Source organism: Monodelphis domestica, chromosome 5 (genome assembly GCF_027887165.1).
Source record: "Monodelphis domestica isolate mMonDom1 chromosome 5, mMonDom1.pri, whole genome shotgun sequence".
Taxonomy (NCBI): domain Eukaryota; kingdom Metazoa; phylum Chordata; class Mammalia; order Didelphimorphia; family Didelphidae; genus Monodelphis; species Monodelphis domestica.
In genome coordinates this window covers 138,649,980-138,668,533 of record NC_077231.1, presented here as the reverse complement: position 1 = coordinate 138,668,533, position 18,554 = coordinate 138,649,980, and the positions used below count along the sequence as shown (strand labels likewise).

Genomic DNA, 18,554 nt, shown 5'->3' with positions numbered 1-18,554 from the left:
GACTGTTTTTTTGCCTTTCTTTGTATTCCCAGCAATTAAAGTGTGATTCTCAGCAGGCAATTAATAAATGTTTGACTAGACCCTAGAGTTTCAAGATTATCAATCCAGGCCTCTTTACAAGTAAATTAAATTCAACAAATACTTAAGTGATTGCAATAGGCTGCTGGTGCCTCTGCCTGCCTTAAGTCTCTCTCCATTCCAATCCAGTAAACCACTAAAACACAGGTCTGATCATGTCATTCCCTACTCAATAAACTTCAGTGGTTGTTCTCTATTGCCTCCAGGAGCAAATACAAAATGCTCTGTTTAGTATTCCAAATCCTTCATAACCCAGTCCCCTCCCACCTTTCTAGTTTTCACTTCATCTCTTGGCTCCTGGCATCTTCATTGGCTGTCCCTAACTCCTGGTATTGTTTTCTTCCTTTGACTGGATTACTGACCTTCTTGGCCTCCTTTAGGTCTCAATTAAATCCTTTTGATTCCAGTGCTTTCTTTCTTCTAATAATTTCCTATTTATTCAGTATATAGCTTGCTTTATTTGCTAGCATGTGATTTCCTCCATTAGATGAAAAGTTCCTTTAGACTGTTTTTTGTCTTTCTTTTACCTCCACTGCTTAGCACAGAGCCCGGAATATCTAAGTGCTTCATAAATGTTTATCTAATTAAATTGCTCTGTGTCAGTCACTGTACTACTGATTTTTGAGGAAAAAAATGCAAAATTTACTTTGATAATATTTATATTGTAGCAAAGGTCAAGCCATTTTTGAAGTACCTACTGCGCCAGTGCACTATGCTACTGATTCGCCAAGAATAAAAGTGAAATTGACCAGAGACGATATTTATCTTGTATCAAAGCGATTTATGAAGTGCCTTACTATATGCCACAGAGTGCTACTAGTTCGCTAGGAAGAAAAGTGAAATTAACCAGGAACGAGGTTTCTCTTGCATCAAAATCAGCAGATAACTTGTGAAGCACCTACTATGTGCCAGGCACGGCGCTGGGTCAGGATACTCTGGGTGACTTCGTGTATGAATATTTCAAAAATGACGGGGTTACATGTTCTGTGTACTGCACAACCTTTTTCTTTCTTCAGTATCATTCACCAGCTGCGCACAAGCCTCTCCCTGGCGGACCCCGGGGAACAGCGGTGACCTCTGACACAGAGTAGACTTGAGCTTAAAGAGGGACACTCGGCCTCTCTTCTCCCCTCTCCCCTTCTCCCTGGGGCCACAAGCGGCTCGAAGACGGCCCCAACTCCGGGGACGAGGGAAGGCCCCGGAGGAGGAAAGAAGCGATGAACAATTCCCTTTCCCACTTCTTCCCCACACAAGCCCAAGCCGGCAAAGGGACGTCCCCGCCCGCGGGGGACCGGCCAGGTTTCCAACCTGAAGTCGTCCCTCCTTTCCGTTCGCCCGGCCGCCAAGGCTGTTACTTACTCTCTCGTTTCTCTTGCTGCAGCAGCCGCCGCCGCCGCCGCCGCCGCCGCCGCCGCCGCCGCCGCCTCCACCTCCAGGTCGGGCTATGGGTGGGCTCTGCCGGCAGGGCCCGGCTGCCCCTGGAGGGCCGGGCTCCTTTCCTCCTTACGAGACCGCTGCGTCGGGTTAGGTCCCCTCAGCAGGTGACGGCAGAGTTGGGCAGAGACAGCAGTAAGAGGAGGCGGCCGGATCTACCCCCCATCTCGGAGTGGGGGGCGGGCAGCTTCTCTTACAACCTCCCGCTCCAAGGGGGCAGGGGAAGGGGGAGGTTGAACGGGAGGGGCGAGAGCACCTTAATCCTCGCGAGATTTTTTTACCCGTGCCCCTTTCCCGCTTTGGGTCGCGGCGCGGAGATTTGACCGATGACACTCTCGGACTACTCCCGCGAGAGGGATGGAACGTCCCACCCCTCCTCTTTTCTCTACTTCCTCCCCCACCTCTCCCTCTTCTCGGGTTCTCGGTGAGTCTCGCGAGCGTTGCCAGTGGAACCAAAGCAGGGCGGAGAGAGAACAGACGAGGGGGGGGCCTCTGTGCGCTCTGGGGGCCGGATGCGTTTTAGCCGGTGCTGCGGTTCGGGCTGCAAGGCTAGCAAGGGTGCCCCAGCGGCCCAGACCATCCACTCCAAGGGGTGATTAGGGGTCTCAATCGGGGAGAAAGCCCATAGAGGCCGAGACGTCTTTTTCCTTCCTATCTCCGTCCCCTTTCGGTGTTTCGTGGCCTGGGCTTCCTGACCACCGAGGGGGAGGGGAGCTCGACGGGCGCCAGAGGGGCGGTGCTACGGGGAGCGCTACGTGGGGGGCGGGAATTAGGCGAGCTGCGCACGCGCGTCGCGCGAATGTGTTAGTGTTTTTGCGTGCGTGTCTTATTTATGTATGAAATTTGAAAGGGACCGGGTGCAAGAAGATGAATGAGCCTACGGTGCTCTCCTCTCGGTGATAGCAGACACTCTTGGCCGTCTGCTGATCCACAGCAGCCTATTCCAGAGGAGCTGTGGTTCCTAGCCTTTGGCTCGTTTCCACAGCAGGACCAGGCATAAAAGTAAGCGAACCTTTATCCTGAAGTTTGTATCCTATCCATCCACTTTGCGGTTTCTCCCTCTTCTGCTTTTCCTGGAGATTTTAGGTCCGGTTCATTTTGTAAAAGAGTCTTCTTGCAGGTGTGTTCTGTATGAAACTGAAATCTTTTAAAGCAGGAAATGAAAATAGCTTCTTGAAACAAATCATATTAAGTGAAAAAGTTCTTTTTAAAGAACACCTTACAGCTTTCTTTGCCAATCTGCTTTTTTAAGGGTGCCTGCCTGTTCAATCCTTTTCAGATATAAACAGTTTTTTTTTAACGAGGAAAAAATTGCTCATGACCAAGAAATAAAAACAAAACAGGTAACCTATTTTTATCGTAGTCTTCAATAAATCATTAAAAAAAAAGTTACATCTATTTGTGTAGATTTGGCTTTGAAAAGTCATCAGATAGTTAACTTTTAGTTTTTTGAGAGTTGACTGATGTGCTTTAGTCTCTTCCAAACTTTTTATTGTCATCTCTCTTATTATCTGCTTTTTGCTCATTTTGTTGGTCATTAGAAGTTGCAAAGAAAAAAGAGCTCAACCTAGCTTAATTTTACTTTTACTCACAACTCAAACTTTTTTAATTATACCTTCATAGTAATATCAGTATAGTACTTAAAATTTTTAAAACATTTTTATCATGACAATCCTGAAAGGTGTGGACCTCAATTCACATCCTATCTTTGGACCCCAGAGAAGTAATTTACCATCTCTGAGATTCAATTTCTTCAACTGTAAGGATAATTAAATTTTTACCCTCCATCTTTTAACCCCACTGAAGAGAAACCTTCAGAACCAGAAAAACCTCCGTTTACTTTCACCTCTGAAACATTTGCCTGTGTGACCCTGGGCAGGCTACTTAGCTTAGTACTACATGCAAATTTGGAAGACTTAAGTTTCTGAGCAAGAGATGATCTACATTGGTAGGAGGACTTCCTCAGTGAATGATTTTTAATGAAATGATGTGAGGGGGGAAAAAAGAACAAGAAAATTATCTCCCTTAAAGAATTCTTATTTTTAAAAAGCGAATCGTAAACCCTTAATTAAAGATGCTAGAGAAATATATAAGGTAGTACAAGCATTGTACCTATTTTATGCTAGAAAAATTGAGGGCCAAGTAGGTTAAGTGATTTGCATAGGGTCACAGAGCCAGAACTCAATTCTTTTTGACTATCAGACAGTTGCACCTTCCATTGCAAGCTGTGGAACATTAAATACTGAGAGCTAACTATATGAAATTGTTTTAAACATTGAATATAATTTTGAGGATACAATGACTTAGTGGTTAAAATATGTATTAAAATGTTATGTTCAGTAACAAATTCACTCAAAAAGCTAATATTATAAAGATTAACTCTTCCAACTGTAATAATGTCCAGTATGATATGGGTTGTGCCTAAAATTGAGATACATTTTGATTATTTAGAGATCTTGTCAAATAATATTTCCAACTCATAATGTAAATATTACTCATGTCCTTTACCATATTTTCATTAAGGAGAAATTAGATACTATACTAATCAGGATTTGTTTACATTTTTAAAACTTTTAATCTGTTTATTTACTTGCAGGTGAAAAAAATGAAAATTTTTTCTGAGTCTCATAAAACGGTATTTGTTGTGGATCATTGCCCCTATATGGCAGAATCATGCCGACAACATGTGGAGTTTGATATGTTGGTAAAAAATAGGACTCAAGGAATCATACCCCTGGCACCCATATCTAAGTCACTGTGGACTTGCTCAGTAGAATCTTCCATGGAATACTGTAGGATTATGTATGATATATTTCCTTTCAAAAAGCTGGTGAGTATGAGATATCTCAAATGTGCTAGAATTAATTAATTTGAGATATATTTCATCTGGATATACATATTTTAATTGGTATTGCTTCAGACTGTAAAAGTCTTAGTATTTTGTGTATTCCATTTAACATATGAGTTATTACTTTGGGATTAATATACAATGACTGCACAATTAAACCAGGAGAATTTGGCAGTATTAGGAAAATTATATGCCCTGTGTAAATACCTGTTCAAGAGTGATGCAGTGGCCTGGAGATGGAACAAACAGATTAGTTTGTTCTCCCTTGACTAATTCAGATCACATCATCTAGAATACAGTTTTTGTGACGTTGCTGTGGTAGAAAAAAATTTATCATCTAATGAGTAGTCTCCTGGTGATGAGCTTCTCTGTTTAAGTAAACTGTTCAACAGCTTATAGTTTGTTGAAAAGACATAGTCTTTACTTGAAGCTTTTCCAGTTCATGAGGAACTTGCATTGTTCAATGAAAACTTTAGGATCGTCTTTATACCACTAAGGGGGACTTTTATGAAAATACTTTTTAAAGTTAGGATAAACTATTAGTTGGAAGGCACATTTAAGATGTATAGTTATTTTCTGTTTAAATTATCTTCAGGATTACATCTTCAAGAATGTTAAGTTTATTATGCAAAAGTGGACTTTTTTGTATTAATGAAGAGAGGGAACCTTTCATTTCTTTAGTTATTTGGCTGGATTTCAGATTTTTTTTTTTGTAAGGCAGAGAATGACAGATGTGTATATTTGGGTCATATTCTAAAAATCTATTATAAAGAATCTAGATTATCCATGTTTTTGTTTTTTGTCTTTTTGGGGGCTTTGGGGGTGGGGATAAATTTTTTGATTTTACCAATATAAGAATCTCTTATTGTGGTAACTTTCTACACCAGTGTGACTTGGCCATCATCATGGGATAGACCCCAAGAAGGAATACTAGAGTTATAAAAAACTTATTTTATGGAATCAAGGAAATTAGTGGAAATATCTTGTGAGTTGCCCAGGGAATATAGAGTACACACCTGAAATAAGTGATACTTGTTTCAGAGAGTCCTTAAGAGAGGGGAACAATGGCTAGTTTAAGAAGGGTTCCCAACACAGATTAAAGGAAAAGGGCAGAGATTACAGCAAGTAATCTAGGGACTAGGAAACTAGACACAGATGCTAGCAAAATCGAACTGTTTTTGAATTTGGAAATTATATTTCCCTAATTTGTTTTCTTAACCATCTTCTGGTTCTTTCCAATTAAGAATGTATATATGTAGCTGTCTTTCTACTTTTTGTCTTATGGTCTTGACTTGTGATTTCATTTATGTGGAAATTTATCTCATCAGTGTAGATTGTCAATTTATCTTTAGAGAGTTCTCTGGGCTTCTGAGAGGATAGTGATTTTTGGTTGGTTACAAGTTTGTTTATGTCAAGTTCATGACTTGAAAACATATCTTCTCAATTTTAGGGTCAGATCACTAGCTATTTGTGTTACTATGTATTTCCTTTATATTTAGAGTGAAGGAAATTATGTAGCTATGTAATGGTTGGTAACTGAGTTAAACTATTCTTGAACAAATGCTTTTTGTTATTTGAGTGCAATTGTTACACACAACTTTGTAACCTTTCAGGTAAATTTCATTGTGAGTGACTCTGGACCTCATGTTTTAAATTCTTGGACTCAAGAAGACCAGAATTTGCAGGAGGTATGTTTAGTTTCTCAAAATATGATCATTTGAAAATGATATTCAAGTAACAATTGTCTTTTAAGAAAACCTAGAATCCTAGAATCCTATGAACCTTGGAAATTCAGTTGTTTTTCTCAAATACTTATCATTTTAGTTTGGGATAACACTAATTTAAAAAAAAAAAATTTGAATCCCATTGTATTTGCACTATGGATCCTCTTTGCAAGGGAACAGGTCAGAGTCAGATACTTGCAGCACTAAATTGAAGTACTTCATGTTGAAGTTTTGCCAGTGATGGAAATTTCACAAAAGATGATTATTCCATCTCCAGTGTTTTTTTTTTTTACAGAGATCAACAGTTAAGGCATATGTATTATGATAATTATGATTTTTTTAAACACATCTCTTAACATTGTAGTTATAAGAAATAGGTCTCCAATATGGATTCGCCTTATGCTAATGACCATAAACACATAAGCAGTAACAGACAGCTTGTACTTTTCCACTGCCCTGACTTATTCTGATACTGTGAATAACTTTGACATCTGATTGGATGAGGCTTTCAGCCTACTGCAGCCCTTGTGGGCTGACACACTCCTGGAGTCCTGGATTACTAACCTGAATTCTTATCCAATTTCTAGTCCTTATTAGGAAAATCTTTCACTTGAGTTTAGTACTGATAAGCTAACTTGGAAAATTTCCTCATATCTGGATCCAATCAAGAAAACCCCTTCCCACCATCTGGTACTGGTTGTCCCAACTAAATGCACCTGTAAGGTATAAGACTGGAGGTATGAGGTATAAGACTCTGCAGAGATATTGCTGCTATACACATCTCCCATGCTTTGTGTGTTGCCATATTGTGGGTGTATTGCTTTCATTTTTTTGCCTGTTTGCTGTGCTGCATACTAATAAAGTTCATGCTTGCTCTACCTTCCAGGGTACCAAATTTCTGTAAATTATGAACCCAGGTCTTTGCTCTGACCCTAGCCATGAGGCTAAATAGAATATGTATATAACAAAATCATAGAATTTAGAGCTGTAAGGGATTTTAAAGAGAACAGTTAATATTTACAAACTAAGCTTTTTTAAAAGCCTTTGAATTAAAGTGTTGGTATTATCTTTGCTTTACAGATGAGGTAACAGACTCAAAAAAACCCTCCAAAATTAAATGCTTCTTAACTCCAAATCTTTCTATTATATAATATTTCTTTTGGATTTCAAGATAATTGAGATGTTCATGAGAAATTTCTTTCTCTCATTTTATCTCTCTTCACACATACACCCCATTCCCACCCCTACCCCCACCCCTGCTTTTGTATACAATTGTCTTTGAAAATATGCTAAGGTTGTTCTTTTACATGAGTGAATTCATAATACACATAAAGCAGCATTCAGACTTCATTGTATTTAAAGAATATGTAACTATAAATTCACGAACCATGGAAATGGCATTCTACTTCAGATTTGCTTTTTAGTGAGGGAAATAAGAAGGGAGCTTATAGTCCTTTATCATGTGAAATACCAACTTCTAACTTCATCACTCAATGAATTGAAAGGGTTTTTTCAGAGGTTTCTATCAATTTCTTTTATCAAATCTTTTGACCTTTTTTCAGTACTCATCTTTCATGATCAATCTGGAGCATTTGGCATTGTTGAATATCTTCTTCTCTAGGACATTCCTCCCTTGTTTTTTGAGACATGCTGTCTTTGGCTCAATCTCTCTCTTTTTTTTTTTTAAGATCTTTTTGATATTCCAGAAGTCATAGGCCACTTTTAAAGATCTTTCCTTGAACTCTTTTTCTTTACACTCTTTCTCAGTGTTCTCATCTCCTACAGATCCAATCATGCCCAACTTTCTACTGGGCATCTCCAACTATGTGTTCCTTAGACATTCCAGATTCATGCCAAGAAACAACATGTATAAATCTAAAACTCACTTCTCTTAGTGTCCTTTTTTCTGTTGAGGATTTCACCATCCTTCCATTTTCCCAGGTTTGCAGCCACAAAGTGGTCATCCTCACTTTTGTCATGTTCAACTTCTTGCCAGATCTTGTCAATCCTATCTCTACAACATTTCATAAACATTTCATTTTTTTCCATTAATATGGCTCTTAACTCTCCCTCTTTCAGCTCATGATTTGGGTGCACATGAAGAACTGATAGTGAAATGACTCCTGTATCAGTAACTGGTTATCTCTCTATTTAGATATAGTTTGTTTCATTCTTTATAGAGTTAAGTGTTTGCCAAGTCTTAACAACTTTTCGTATCAAAAATTTATGTAGTAACTTCTGGTGTGAGGCTTCTGGATCATAGGATTTTAGATTTGGAGTTGGAAAAGATAATAGAAACCATTTATTTGGCCTACAGTATTCATTTTGTAGCTGAGGAAACTTGTAACTTACCTATACTTACAGAGTTAGTGACAAGTGAGATTTGATCCCAAGTCCCCTATGACTCCAAATTCAGTGCTTTTTTTAACTGTATAATGCTATTGAGAGGCTTCTGAACTCTTTAATTTCTTACTCTTCAACTCTGATTTTTATTGTCCATCTCTCTGTCCCATTTTCTGTGAAGTCATTAAGTATTAAGTTATATGCAGACTTGGTTTGAAGTATTTATTCATTTCTGTTCAAATTTTGTAGGCAACATGATACTTTGGGAAGAAAACTAGATTGGAATCAGAGGTTTGAATTCTGGCTATCTGATCTTGGGCAAATCACTTAAAAAGTCACATCTGAAGCTTTTGTTCAATTAGTAATCTGTGCAGGATGAAGATAGACTTGTGTTAAAGAGATAATTCAGTAGTGTAACCGCAAAAATGTGGGTTTTAAGACTGAATTGCCAAAACTGTAAAGGTTTCGGCCAAACTGTAAAGATAAATTTTAGTGTCTTGATTTATAATAAAAAATAAGTGGTTGCCATGGGAAAATTCCCAAATATGAAAATATCCAAGTCAGCTGGGTTTTATGGAGATTTTAATTCATACAAATGAAAGAATTAAGGGGGGGGGAGAGACAGAGACAGAGAGAGAGAGGGACAGAGAGAGACAGAGAGATGAGAGAGAGAGAAAAAGAGAGAGAGAGAGGCACAGAGAGAGACAGAGAGAGAGAAGAAAAAAAGAAAAAAATATAGTAGAAAGGGCCTAGGCCATTTGGCCTTCAGGGAGAAAGAGTCAGTCTTTATCACTCACCGCAAGATTGTCCCAAGCAAGCTTCAGTCCTTCACTGAAATCCTCAACTCCTGAACTGAGTTCTGAACTCCTGAACCCTGAACTGAGTTCATAGCTCCAATTCAGCTTCCAAACTGAACTACCATCAAACTGAATTCTCCTTTTAAAGAAATTTTCTCTTATGTAACCTCTCCTAAATTTTCACATCTACCAATCACAGTAGACACTTTTTCCTAGGACTGCCCATTCTTAGTTATCACCTTCTCTGGGTAGATTATATCTTCTGAGTACTTCACACCTCTTTTGTTAAGCTTGCCTTTTGTAAGTTGCTTGAACTTTTAGTGATTAATTTAACCTTTTTAGGTAGTTAGCACCCTTTTGTATAAGATCTAAAAATAGACCTCCTAGCTTAGGGTTTTTGCTTCACTATAAGTATGATTTGGGGACTTTTCATTGTTCAATCAGGAGTTTGCAACTGTATCTTCCCCCTAAGGCACTGTCTGAGCAGGGTGGAGTAATTTTAAAGTTCTCAATACATTCCTGACCAAGTACCTCCGTTGTTGAAAATGGGGAATAGCTTAATCAAATCTTCTGAAGTAGAGTCTGAGCAGTTTTAAGATTCACAGTAATATATATTATATATATTTGGTTTAGCCAAAATAATTTTTTATTAGTTGTGTGAGAGAACTAGACCATGAACAACATGAACATTCAAACATATAACTATGTTCATCATCAGAGTTCACTATAGCTAAATGATTTATAATTTTGAAAAAATTAGATGAAGTTGGTATAAAATTATCTGGGAAAGGAAAGTACAGAGTTTGCAGTTTGATAAGGGCATATAATTCTGGGAAAGGTTCAGTGGCCAAGTGAGAGATTTGAGATATTCTGAAAAAGGTAATATATTAATGGATAATTTTGATGATAACATATTGAATAAGTGCTTTCCATTGTTTTGTCTAGAGACAGCCAGATTTTTCACAGGAAAGATAATTTTTTACTGTTTCCCAAGGTAGCAATTTTAGCAATTTTTAGCCTACTCATAACTTGTTACACTAATGTCCAATTCTTTAGAAGTAAAACCAGATGAGATAGGCCTAATGTCTTGGTGCCATATTTGTCATTAACTTTTTTCCCCCTTTCTCTTAATTAGTTAATGGCTGCATTAGCTGCTGTTGGACCACCTAATCCTCGTGCAGATCCAGAATGCTGCAGTATCTTGCATGGTCTGGTTGCAGCTGTTGAAACCCTTTGCAAAATTACTGAATATCAACATGAAGCTCGAACTATGCTGATGGAGAATGCAGAACGTGTTGGGAATAGAGGACGAATAATTTGTATTACTAATGCAAAAAGGTGTGAAATTTCTAAAGCAAATCTAATAATTAAAATGTTTCAGAAATATCTTTTAAAAGTTAAGTTGAAAACGAACCTTTGGGGGAAAAAAAAGAAAATGGTTCTTTTGTTATAGAGGTTGTATTTACTATGCTGAAATAATGATTTTAGTTATTTACATTAAAATCATTATTTCAAGGGAGATTTTTAAAGTAGAATTGATTTTTAAAATACAAATATTTGTCAATCTATTTCTTTGTCATTAGCTGAATTTTCTAGCATTAAACTAGTTATGGTGATATTTTGTTGAAATGTTCTAAATCCTTCCATTGTTAAATTTTGCATTCTTTTTTTTTTTTAAACCTTACCTTCCATCTTGGAGTCAATACTGTGTATTGGCTCCAAGGCAGAAGAGTGGTAAGGGCTAGGCAATGGGGGTCAAGTGACTTGCCCAGGGTCACACAGCTGGGAAGTGTCTGAGGCCAGATTTGAACCTAGGACCTCCCGTCTCTAGACTTGGCTCTCAATCCACGGAGCTACCCAGCTGCCCCCTAAATTTTGCATTCTTAATAAAACATATGCAATGGATTAAATTTTTTCCAAATATTAAATTTCATACAGTGTGGTCTCTTATGATCATCTTTGTCTTTTTAATCCACAGTGATAGTCATGTACGAATGCTTGAGGATTGTGTTCAAGAAACTATTCATGAACATAACAAGCTTGCTGCTAATTCAGATCAGTAAGTATAAACCTCAGAGGGCATGGGAGTGTGTTTAACATTACCCTAGGGAATAACAATTAGATGATTTTAAAGGAAACACCAGTGCCCTTGGCTAATAAACATATTTCTCATATAACTTGTTGGAATTGCCTTTTCCCTTTTATTTTTCCTAACGTTTTCAGAACCTTCAGGATTCCTTTTGTAGCTGTTCTCTTTTCAGAGAGGGTCAAGGGGTAAAATCTGCAGATAACTTCTTTGCTATAAATAGTTTTCTTTGCCTTAGAGTACTATTTCTGACATATTCTAAGAGACCAGCAAACTGCTGGCAATGTTACCAAGTCTTGTGCATTTATTTCAGTGTCCAAATGTGTGTATTCTTAGGAATTACTGTAGGAGTAAAGTATGAAAAGTCTTGTCTGTTTAGTGCTAGGGAACTATTAGGAAAAAAGGTTTATTACTGAAAAATTTTCCTCCGTCCTTTAGTGTAATAATAGCTCTATTTTTCCTGTGGAAGCATCTGTAGTAGACATCTAGGAAATTACCTTATAAGTTATTGTCTGATTTTTTTCCACCAAAACCTAATGTTGTACTTTGTTAAATTAATTGACCATAATTATTGAACTTGTATAAACATGCAAATTTCTTAAATATTTAGCCTTACAATAACCATAATATCTACTCTGGTACTTTTTTTATACTTTGCAAATTCCATAGAAATACACCTACAAAATGAGTGAATTTAGCTTCTTTCACATGAAGAAAATACATGTTATGTTATTCTAAGTAAGAAATTTATCTCTTAAGTCTCATGCAGATCCAAAAGTGTGAATTAGTTTTGATCCATACCTACCCAGTTGGTGAAGATAGTCTTGTATCAGATCGTCCTAAAAAGGAGGTAAGGTCTTAAGTAAGTTACCAAAGGAAATATATGGGTTATAAATAATACATAGTGACTACAAAGTTCCCATTAAGCATTTATCATTTACAATGGAAACCCCAAATCCTACCTAAAGGAAAAAAACTATTTTAAAATCTCTTTTCCTGTTATAACATTTATTTATTATTATTCCATATGCTCACATGGTATCATTTTGGCTTAATTATACATGAAATTGTGGAAGTAGGATACTGTGATGAAGGCAGTAGGGTGTGCTATCACAAATGACATTTAAAACAGACCACATGTTTTTAATCATTGGATTGACTGAAAATTTCAAAGAATGTAAAATTCTCCTGGGCTTGGTGTCACCTTTAAAGGTTTTCCCTCTGCATACTGTAAAAATCCTAAAGGTTCTTTATGTGACAAAGATAACTTTGACCTTCTTTTAATATTAAATAAGGCATAAAACAACATGTATTTTTACAAAAAAATGTTTGCCATTGTTATCAAAGAAATAAATGAGCAAAAAAGATGTATCAGTAAATCATGAATTGAGTATTTTGTGGTGTCAAGAGAAACTGAGGAAAGGCTCAGCAGACTCTTTGGGCCACACTTAGTGGAAGGTCCATGGACTATAGATATAGAGGATGGGCAGACATATATGGATGGTAATCTGCATTGTTGGATAGACACATATTTATGAGATCACAGATCCGTTCAGATCTGTGATCTAATATGTGCAAAACTTGCATTTAATGTTAAAATGAAAATGAAGAAAAGGAAGGCTGTAAATTTAAATGAACCCTGCATAGCATCTTGTTTTTAAGGAGAATTATTAGAGTTCTAGATGTGTATAAAATATATTCCTGTCTGACAGAAATACAATACATAATAACTATAATAACGAATATTATATAATGTTTTAAGGTTTGCAAAGCATTTTATATTATCTCATTTCATCCTCCCAATGATCTTTTGAAGTAGATGTTATAATTATCCTCTTTTTACAGTTGAGGAAGCTGAGGCCCATAGAGGTGGTGATTTGTCCAGAGTCACAAAGGTATTAAGTATCTGAGGCAATATTCAAACTCAGATCTTCCTGACTTCCAGGTCCTGCACTCTGTCCATCACATCACCTCAATAACATTTGTATTCTTCAGAAATTGTTCTTATAGTGAGTTAAATGGAGCTAATAATTCAAACTAGTATGGTACCTTAGCTTTGCATTTACTGAATAAATGGGTTTTGCTGTTTCTCTTTCTAATTGGGAAGTATGTTAATTTTGTGAGAGGCTGGTTGTGGTTTTCAGTGGTGTGGTACTTTAATTGGTGCAGATTGTGACACTCAAAGTGAATGATTTTAATAAGTTGTTGTGGACAGCAATTTTTTGTTTTTTATTTATGTTTTTAAATGTCTTATTGGTGCCCTTTCATTTTGGCATCATAGTTAACTTCCAGATAAAGCAAATTCCTCCACTCAGCTTTTGTTCATCCCTTGTAATTAAGAAAAATACATAAACAAAAAGAACAGATGCTCTGTCCGATTCTGGCTACATCCCTTTGTACCTTTAGTCCCTAGCTTCTCTTCTGCTCTCCTGGACCAAGATGATGTCATTGCAGTTGCTCATCATTCAATTTCTTATCAATGTTCTTTTCATTTGTGTTTTGTTTAGTAACATTACACATGTTATACTGGTTTTGCTTAATTTGACCATGCTTCAGTGCATGTTTTATCTAAATCCCTAATTTTATATTTTATTTATTTATTATATATTTCTTTATAATTACACAAAATTCTATTATAGAATTAGGCTCCTTGAAAGTAGAGCCTTTTAAAAAATATTTGCATCCTTAACACAGAGTAGAGTGCTTAGTGCAGAGACATTTTAAAAAATTTTCGTGATTTCTATAACACTTCTCAGTTATGGAGCACTCTATTTTATTTCCAGTTCTTTGTTACTACAAAAATGTTGCTACAAATATTTTTGTATTCATACTACTTTCTATAGTTGATCTTGTTTAAGTGTATGTTTAGTAGTGTGGATTCTAGGTCAAAGGGTATGAAGAATTTAGTCACTTCCCTAGAATAATTCCAGATTGTTTTGTATAAAAGTTGTACCACTTTCTGAGTCCACCAACTAGTATATCAGTGTTACCTGTCTTTCCACAACCCTTCTAATCCTGTTTTTGGTTGTCCTCTTTGTAAATTTGTTGGATATGAGGCAAAATTCCAGAATTTTAAGTTATTTTCCTCTTTTCTGTAATTTGGAAATGGTGTTTTAAACTATCAGACCATTCTCAGTAGAAGGATATGGACAACAAACCCCCTTTTGTGGGTTTTTTGTCATATCTGTCTTGTTTTCCATTTATATTGTTTTTCTCTAATTCCATTTGTATTTGTATTTGAATCCAAGACAATTTAAAAACAAAATAAGGTTGTTAATTTGATATGTCTTTATTTTTTAAGTTTTGTAAAACAATATTAGAAAGTGATGTTTTAAAATGGTATTTAGTTACAGATGCTAATTCATTAATACGCTGTACTATTTATTATTTGTAGTTGTCTCCAGTTTTAACCAGTGAAGTACATAGTGTTCGAGCAGGACGACATCTTGCTACTAAATTGAACATTTTAGTACAGCAGCATTTTGATTTGGCTTCTACTACTATTACCAATATACCAATGAAGGTAAGATGACAATTTTTCTTATCTTGGAGAGACTGTATTCCTATTTTTTAAAAGTTCTTTTGAAGTTAACTGTTTATTTTAATTGGATCTTTGCATTTTTTTCTCTCCATATCATGTTTTCTTTTTTTTGCTAGCCCACATTCACTGTCTGTGACCAGGTCAGTAAATATTGATGTATGCCTTGAAGGATCACAGAACAAAATTCCATATTGTTATTTTACCAATTAAGATTAGGCTATATAAATTTTTTATGTTCATATTATTTTTTACAAAACCTAATCAATTCATCTCATGTTATTGCTGTGTCTGTGATTCTTTTCTGGATAGCTGTGTTACTAGATTTTTCTTATTTTGTGCATTCTAGTGGAGCTTTTCTTTCCTATGTAATTTTCTTAACCATTTAACATAAAGCTGTTAATAACTAATGGATACTGATCACAATTGGCCATGATTTTCAATTGACTTATTACTCTCTAATGCCAGGAAAAATTAAATTTTTATAAATTTTTTATTCAGTTCAACAAATATTAAGAGTTTTTATGCTAGGACAACACCAGGACAAAAATGAAATAATCAGTTTTCACTTCTACCTTCATGAAGGGCTGAAGGTAGATTTTCTTTGAACTCTTGAGGCTTTATTTCCATTATGCTACATATATTGTCAATTATGACATCATTAAGCTATGATTTAATTATAACTTACATTTTTTTGCTACCATCCTTTTTTAAAAACCATTTACCATCTGTCTTAGAGTAGGTACCAAGTATCACTTCCAAGGCAGAAGAGTGATAAGGGCTAGGCAGTGGGGATTATGTAACTTGCCCAGGGTCACACAGCTAAGAAATGTCTGAGGCCAGATTTGAACCCATAAACTGCCATCACTTTGAAAGATGGTGTATAAATGAGATAGTGGCAGGAATTTTTTTAGGTATTCTTTTCCTTTTAACAATATTGAGAAGGAAAAAGGAATACTTTGAAAATTACATTGTTAGAGGGGCAGCTGGGTAGCTCAGTGGATTGGGAGCCAGGCCTAGAGATGGGAGGTCCTAGGTTCAAATTTGGCCTCAAACACTTCCCAGCTGTGTGACCCTGGGCAAGTCACTTAACCCCCATTGCCTAGCCCTTACCACTCTTCTGCCTTGGAACCAATATGCAGTATTGATTCCAAGACGGAAGGTAAGGGTTTAAAAAAATAATAATAAAAATAAAATACAATTACATTGTCAAGACTGTTGGAAAATGTGTGCTACCCTAATATAATCTTTTGTACATAGCAGTTAGCAAATACAGTGGAACTGATTTTCCTTAATATCTTAAATATAATTTCAATATACGTTATAATAAAAAAATGGTTTTAGGTTGGTTTGCCTTTACCTTATTGATAGGATTTGTGTGCTATTGATGTGATACTTCTTTCTACCTTGGCCCTTTTAGAATATAGTGTGCTAGAGTCTGTGTTCACTATTTTATGAGCACAGGTTCCTAAGATGATGATGATGATTCTATATTTGCTAATTGATATATTATGATGCTTGCTCATCTGTTACAGCTATTTAAAGATGCTATCTTTAGACAAAAGTTTTACTTTCAATTTTGAGTAAATGGCAAGTTTTGTTGTTAGAATCCTATCTGATTCCATGTGACCCTGTTTAGTTTTTTGTTTTTTTTTTTTGCAAAATGGTCAGTATCATAGGATATTTGAGAATTTGAAAAACTTGGACTGTGAATCAGAATTACATTAAAATTCTAAGGCTGTATCTTAATAGTTGTATGTCTTAAGACACTTTTACTTATCCAAGCCTATGTAGCCTTTTATTTGAAAAAGAGAGATACTTGGTTTGCCTTAGTTCAGAGGGTTATTATGAGGATCATGTTAGTATTTTTAGAAATATTTTACAAACTGTAGAAATATAAGGTGTTATGATAATAATGCATCTAATTTATTTCTTTTACATTCAACTTTTTAACATTGAGCAGTGCCTAAAGAGTGATTGGAAGCAAAAGTAATAGTCTTGTTCAGACTCCAGTAGAAAAGAGAGGGAAGCATTAAACCGTATATAAGGATCCTTGCAGGTCCATATTAACATAGAAAACCACATGTTAACATTAGTAATGTTTTATTATATTTTCATTTATTCTGTTAATTATTTCCCAATTATATTTTGATCTAGTTCTGTTATACTTGGGAGTATGGTAGGCTACCTGTGACTTTGACACTTTTGCTTCAGTACTTCCAGAGGCAGAATCTTCTTTTAGTTCTAATATAACAACTATGAAATAACTTTTACTGTTACCTTTGAGAATAATTTTTCTTGATTAGATTCCATTTTGTGGGGGGAAGAAATTATTGCATCTTTAAATAAGTCACTGAGCAAACTACTGCAAAATTAGAACCTACTCCTTTTTAATGTACTTGACCATTTATTCCTGTCAAGCAAAAACCAAAATTATTAATTATTTAAGTTGAGGAAAGTAATTTTAAATGTCTCCAATTAAAGGAAGAACAACATGCAAACACATCTGCCAATTATGATGTGGAATTACTTCATCATAAAGAAGCACATGTAGATTTCTTAAAAAGTGGTAAGTAATTCATAGTTTATTTTTTTGATAGACTGTAGTAATCGAAGAATTTAAAATGGTAACTTGTTAAAAACAATTGTATATTTCTTTCTTTTTTTCTTTAAAAAAATACCCTTGCCTTCTGTCTTAGAATCAATACTATGAATTTGTTCCATGACAGAACAGCGGTAAGGGCTACGCAGTGTGGGTTAAGTGACTTGCCCAAGGTCACATAGCTAGGAAGTGTCTGAGACCATATTTGAACCCAGGACCTCCCATCTCTAGGCCTGGCTTTCTATCCACTGAGACACCTAGCTTCCCCTCAGGTATTCTTCTCTTAATCCTGGGAATTAATATATAAAATTATTCATTCAGCAAACTCTTAATAGGGCTCTACAGTGTGCAGAGTACTATTGGTTTCTAGCAATTTCCAGTTTTCTTAAAATTCTTTTAAGCAATTTTTTTTTAAACCCTTACCTTCTGTCTTGGAATCAATACTGCATATTGATTCCAAGGCAGAAGAGAGTGGTAAGGGCTAGGCAATGGGGGTTAAATGACTTGCCCAGGGTTACACATTTAGGAAAAGTCTGAGGCCAGATTTTAACCTAGGACCTATCGTCTCTAGGCCTGGCTCTCAATCCACTGAGCTACTCAGCTGCCCCCTTTTAAGCATTTTGTAAAGAGTGCTCTGTTTATTTTTTTAATATGGTTTTAAAATCCTTATGTGGTTGCCCCATTGTTGGATTTCCAAGTCTATTAACAAGTGTCCTTTGCAACCTAATTCTTTGGGTAACTTAGGATATTTCATTTTGCAATAACAATGCATTTTTTGGCTATAATTAATAATTGCAAACACTTATATAACACTTTAAAGTTTGCAAAGTTATTTTCATGCTTTATCTCCTTAGAACTTCACAATAGCCTGCTGAGGCAAAAGTATTCTCATTATTATTATTATTATTATTATTATTATTATCATCATCATCATCATCATCCCTTTTTCCTTTTTCTTTTTTTAAACCACTGGTGGTGTAACAGGCTTAGAGAATTTAAGTTACTTGTTCATAGTTATATACCTAGATCAACAGTAGTTGAATACTTGAATGAATTCCAAAATATTCAATTAAATGTCCAAAACTGAAATGCATTTTTGATTTG

General features: G+C 35.8%; 2 protein-coding genes across 6 annotated transcripts in view; one reads left to right on the top strand and one right to left on the bottom strand.

Moving 5' to 3' along the window:
* FGFR1OP2 (FGFR1 oncogene partner 2) overlaps positions 1-18,554 on the bottom strand; it is a 76,461-nt gene that overhangs the window by 36,875 nt on the left and 21,032 nt on the right. For 2 of the 5 annotated variants that reach the window (XM_001362357.4, XM_056799424.1), the window contains exon 1: positions 1,438-1,567. The exons of 2 other annotated variants lie outside the window; for them this stretch is intronic. The gene's annotated coding sequence lies outside the window, so the exon portion shown is untranslated. Of the gene's footprint in view, positions 1-1,437; positions 1,568-12,115; positions 12,150-18,554 lie in introns of those variants that run through there. One more of the 5 variants, XM_007503925.3, reaches the window with a different exon arrangement.
* Positions 2,380-18,554, top strand: part of INTS13 (integrator complex subunit 13) — a 34,079-nt gene continuing 17,904 nt past the window's right edge. Inside the window, exons 1-8 of the mRNA XM_016426017.2 lie at positions 2,380-2,514; positions 4,109-4,342; positions 5,974-6,048; positions 10,360-10,562; positions 11,203-11,283; positions 12,070-12,160; positions 14,705-14,833; positions 17,333-17,417. Coding sequence (XP_016281503.1) covers positions 4,118-4,342; positions 5,974-6,048; positions 10,360-10,562; positions 11,203-11,283; positions 12,070-12,160; positions 14,705-14,833; positions 17,333-17,417 — 889 coding nt within the window. The 5' untranslated portion in view covers positions 2,380-2,514; positions 4,109-4,117. The remainder of the gene's footprint in view (positions 2,515-4,108; positions 4,343-5,973; positions 6,049-10,359; positions 10,563-11,202; positions 11,284-12,069; positions 12,161-14,704; positions 14,834-17,332; positions 17,418-18,554) is intronic.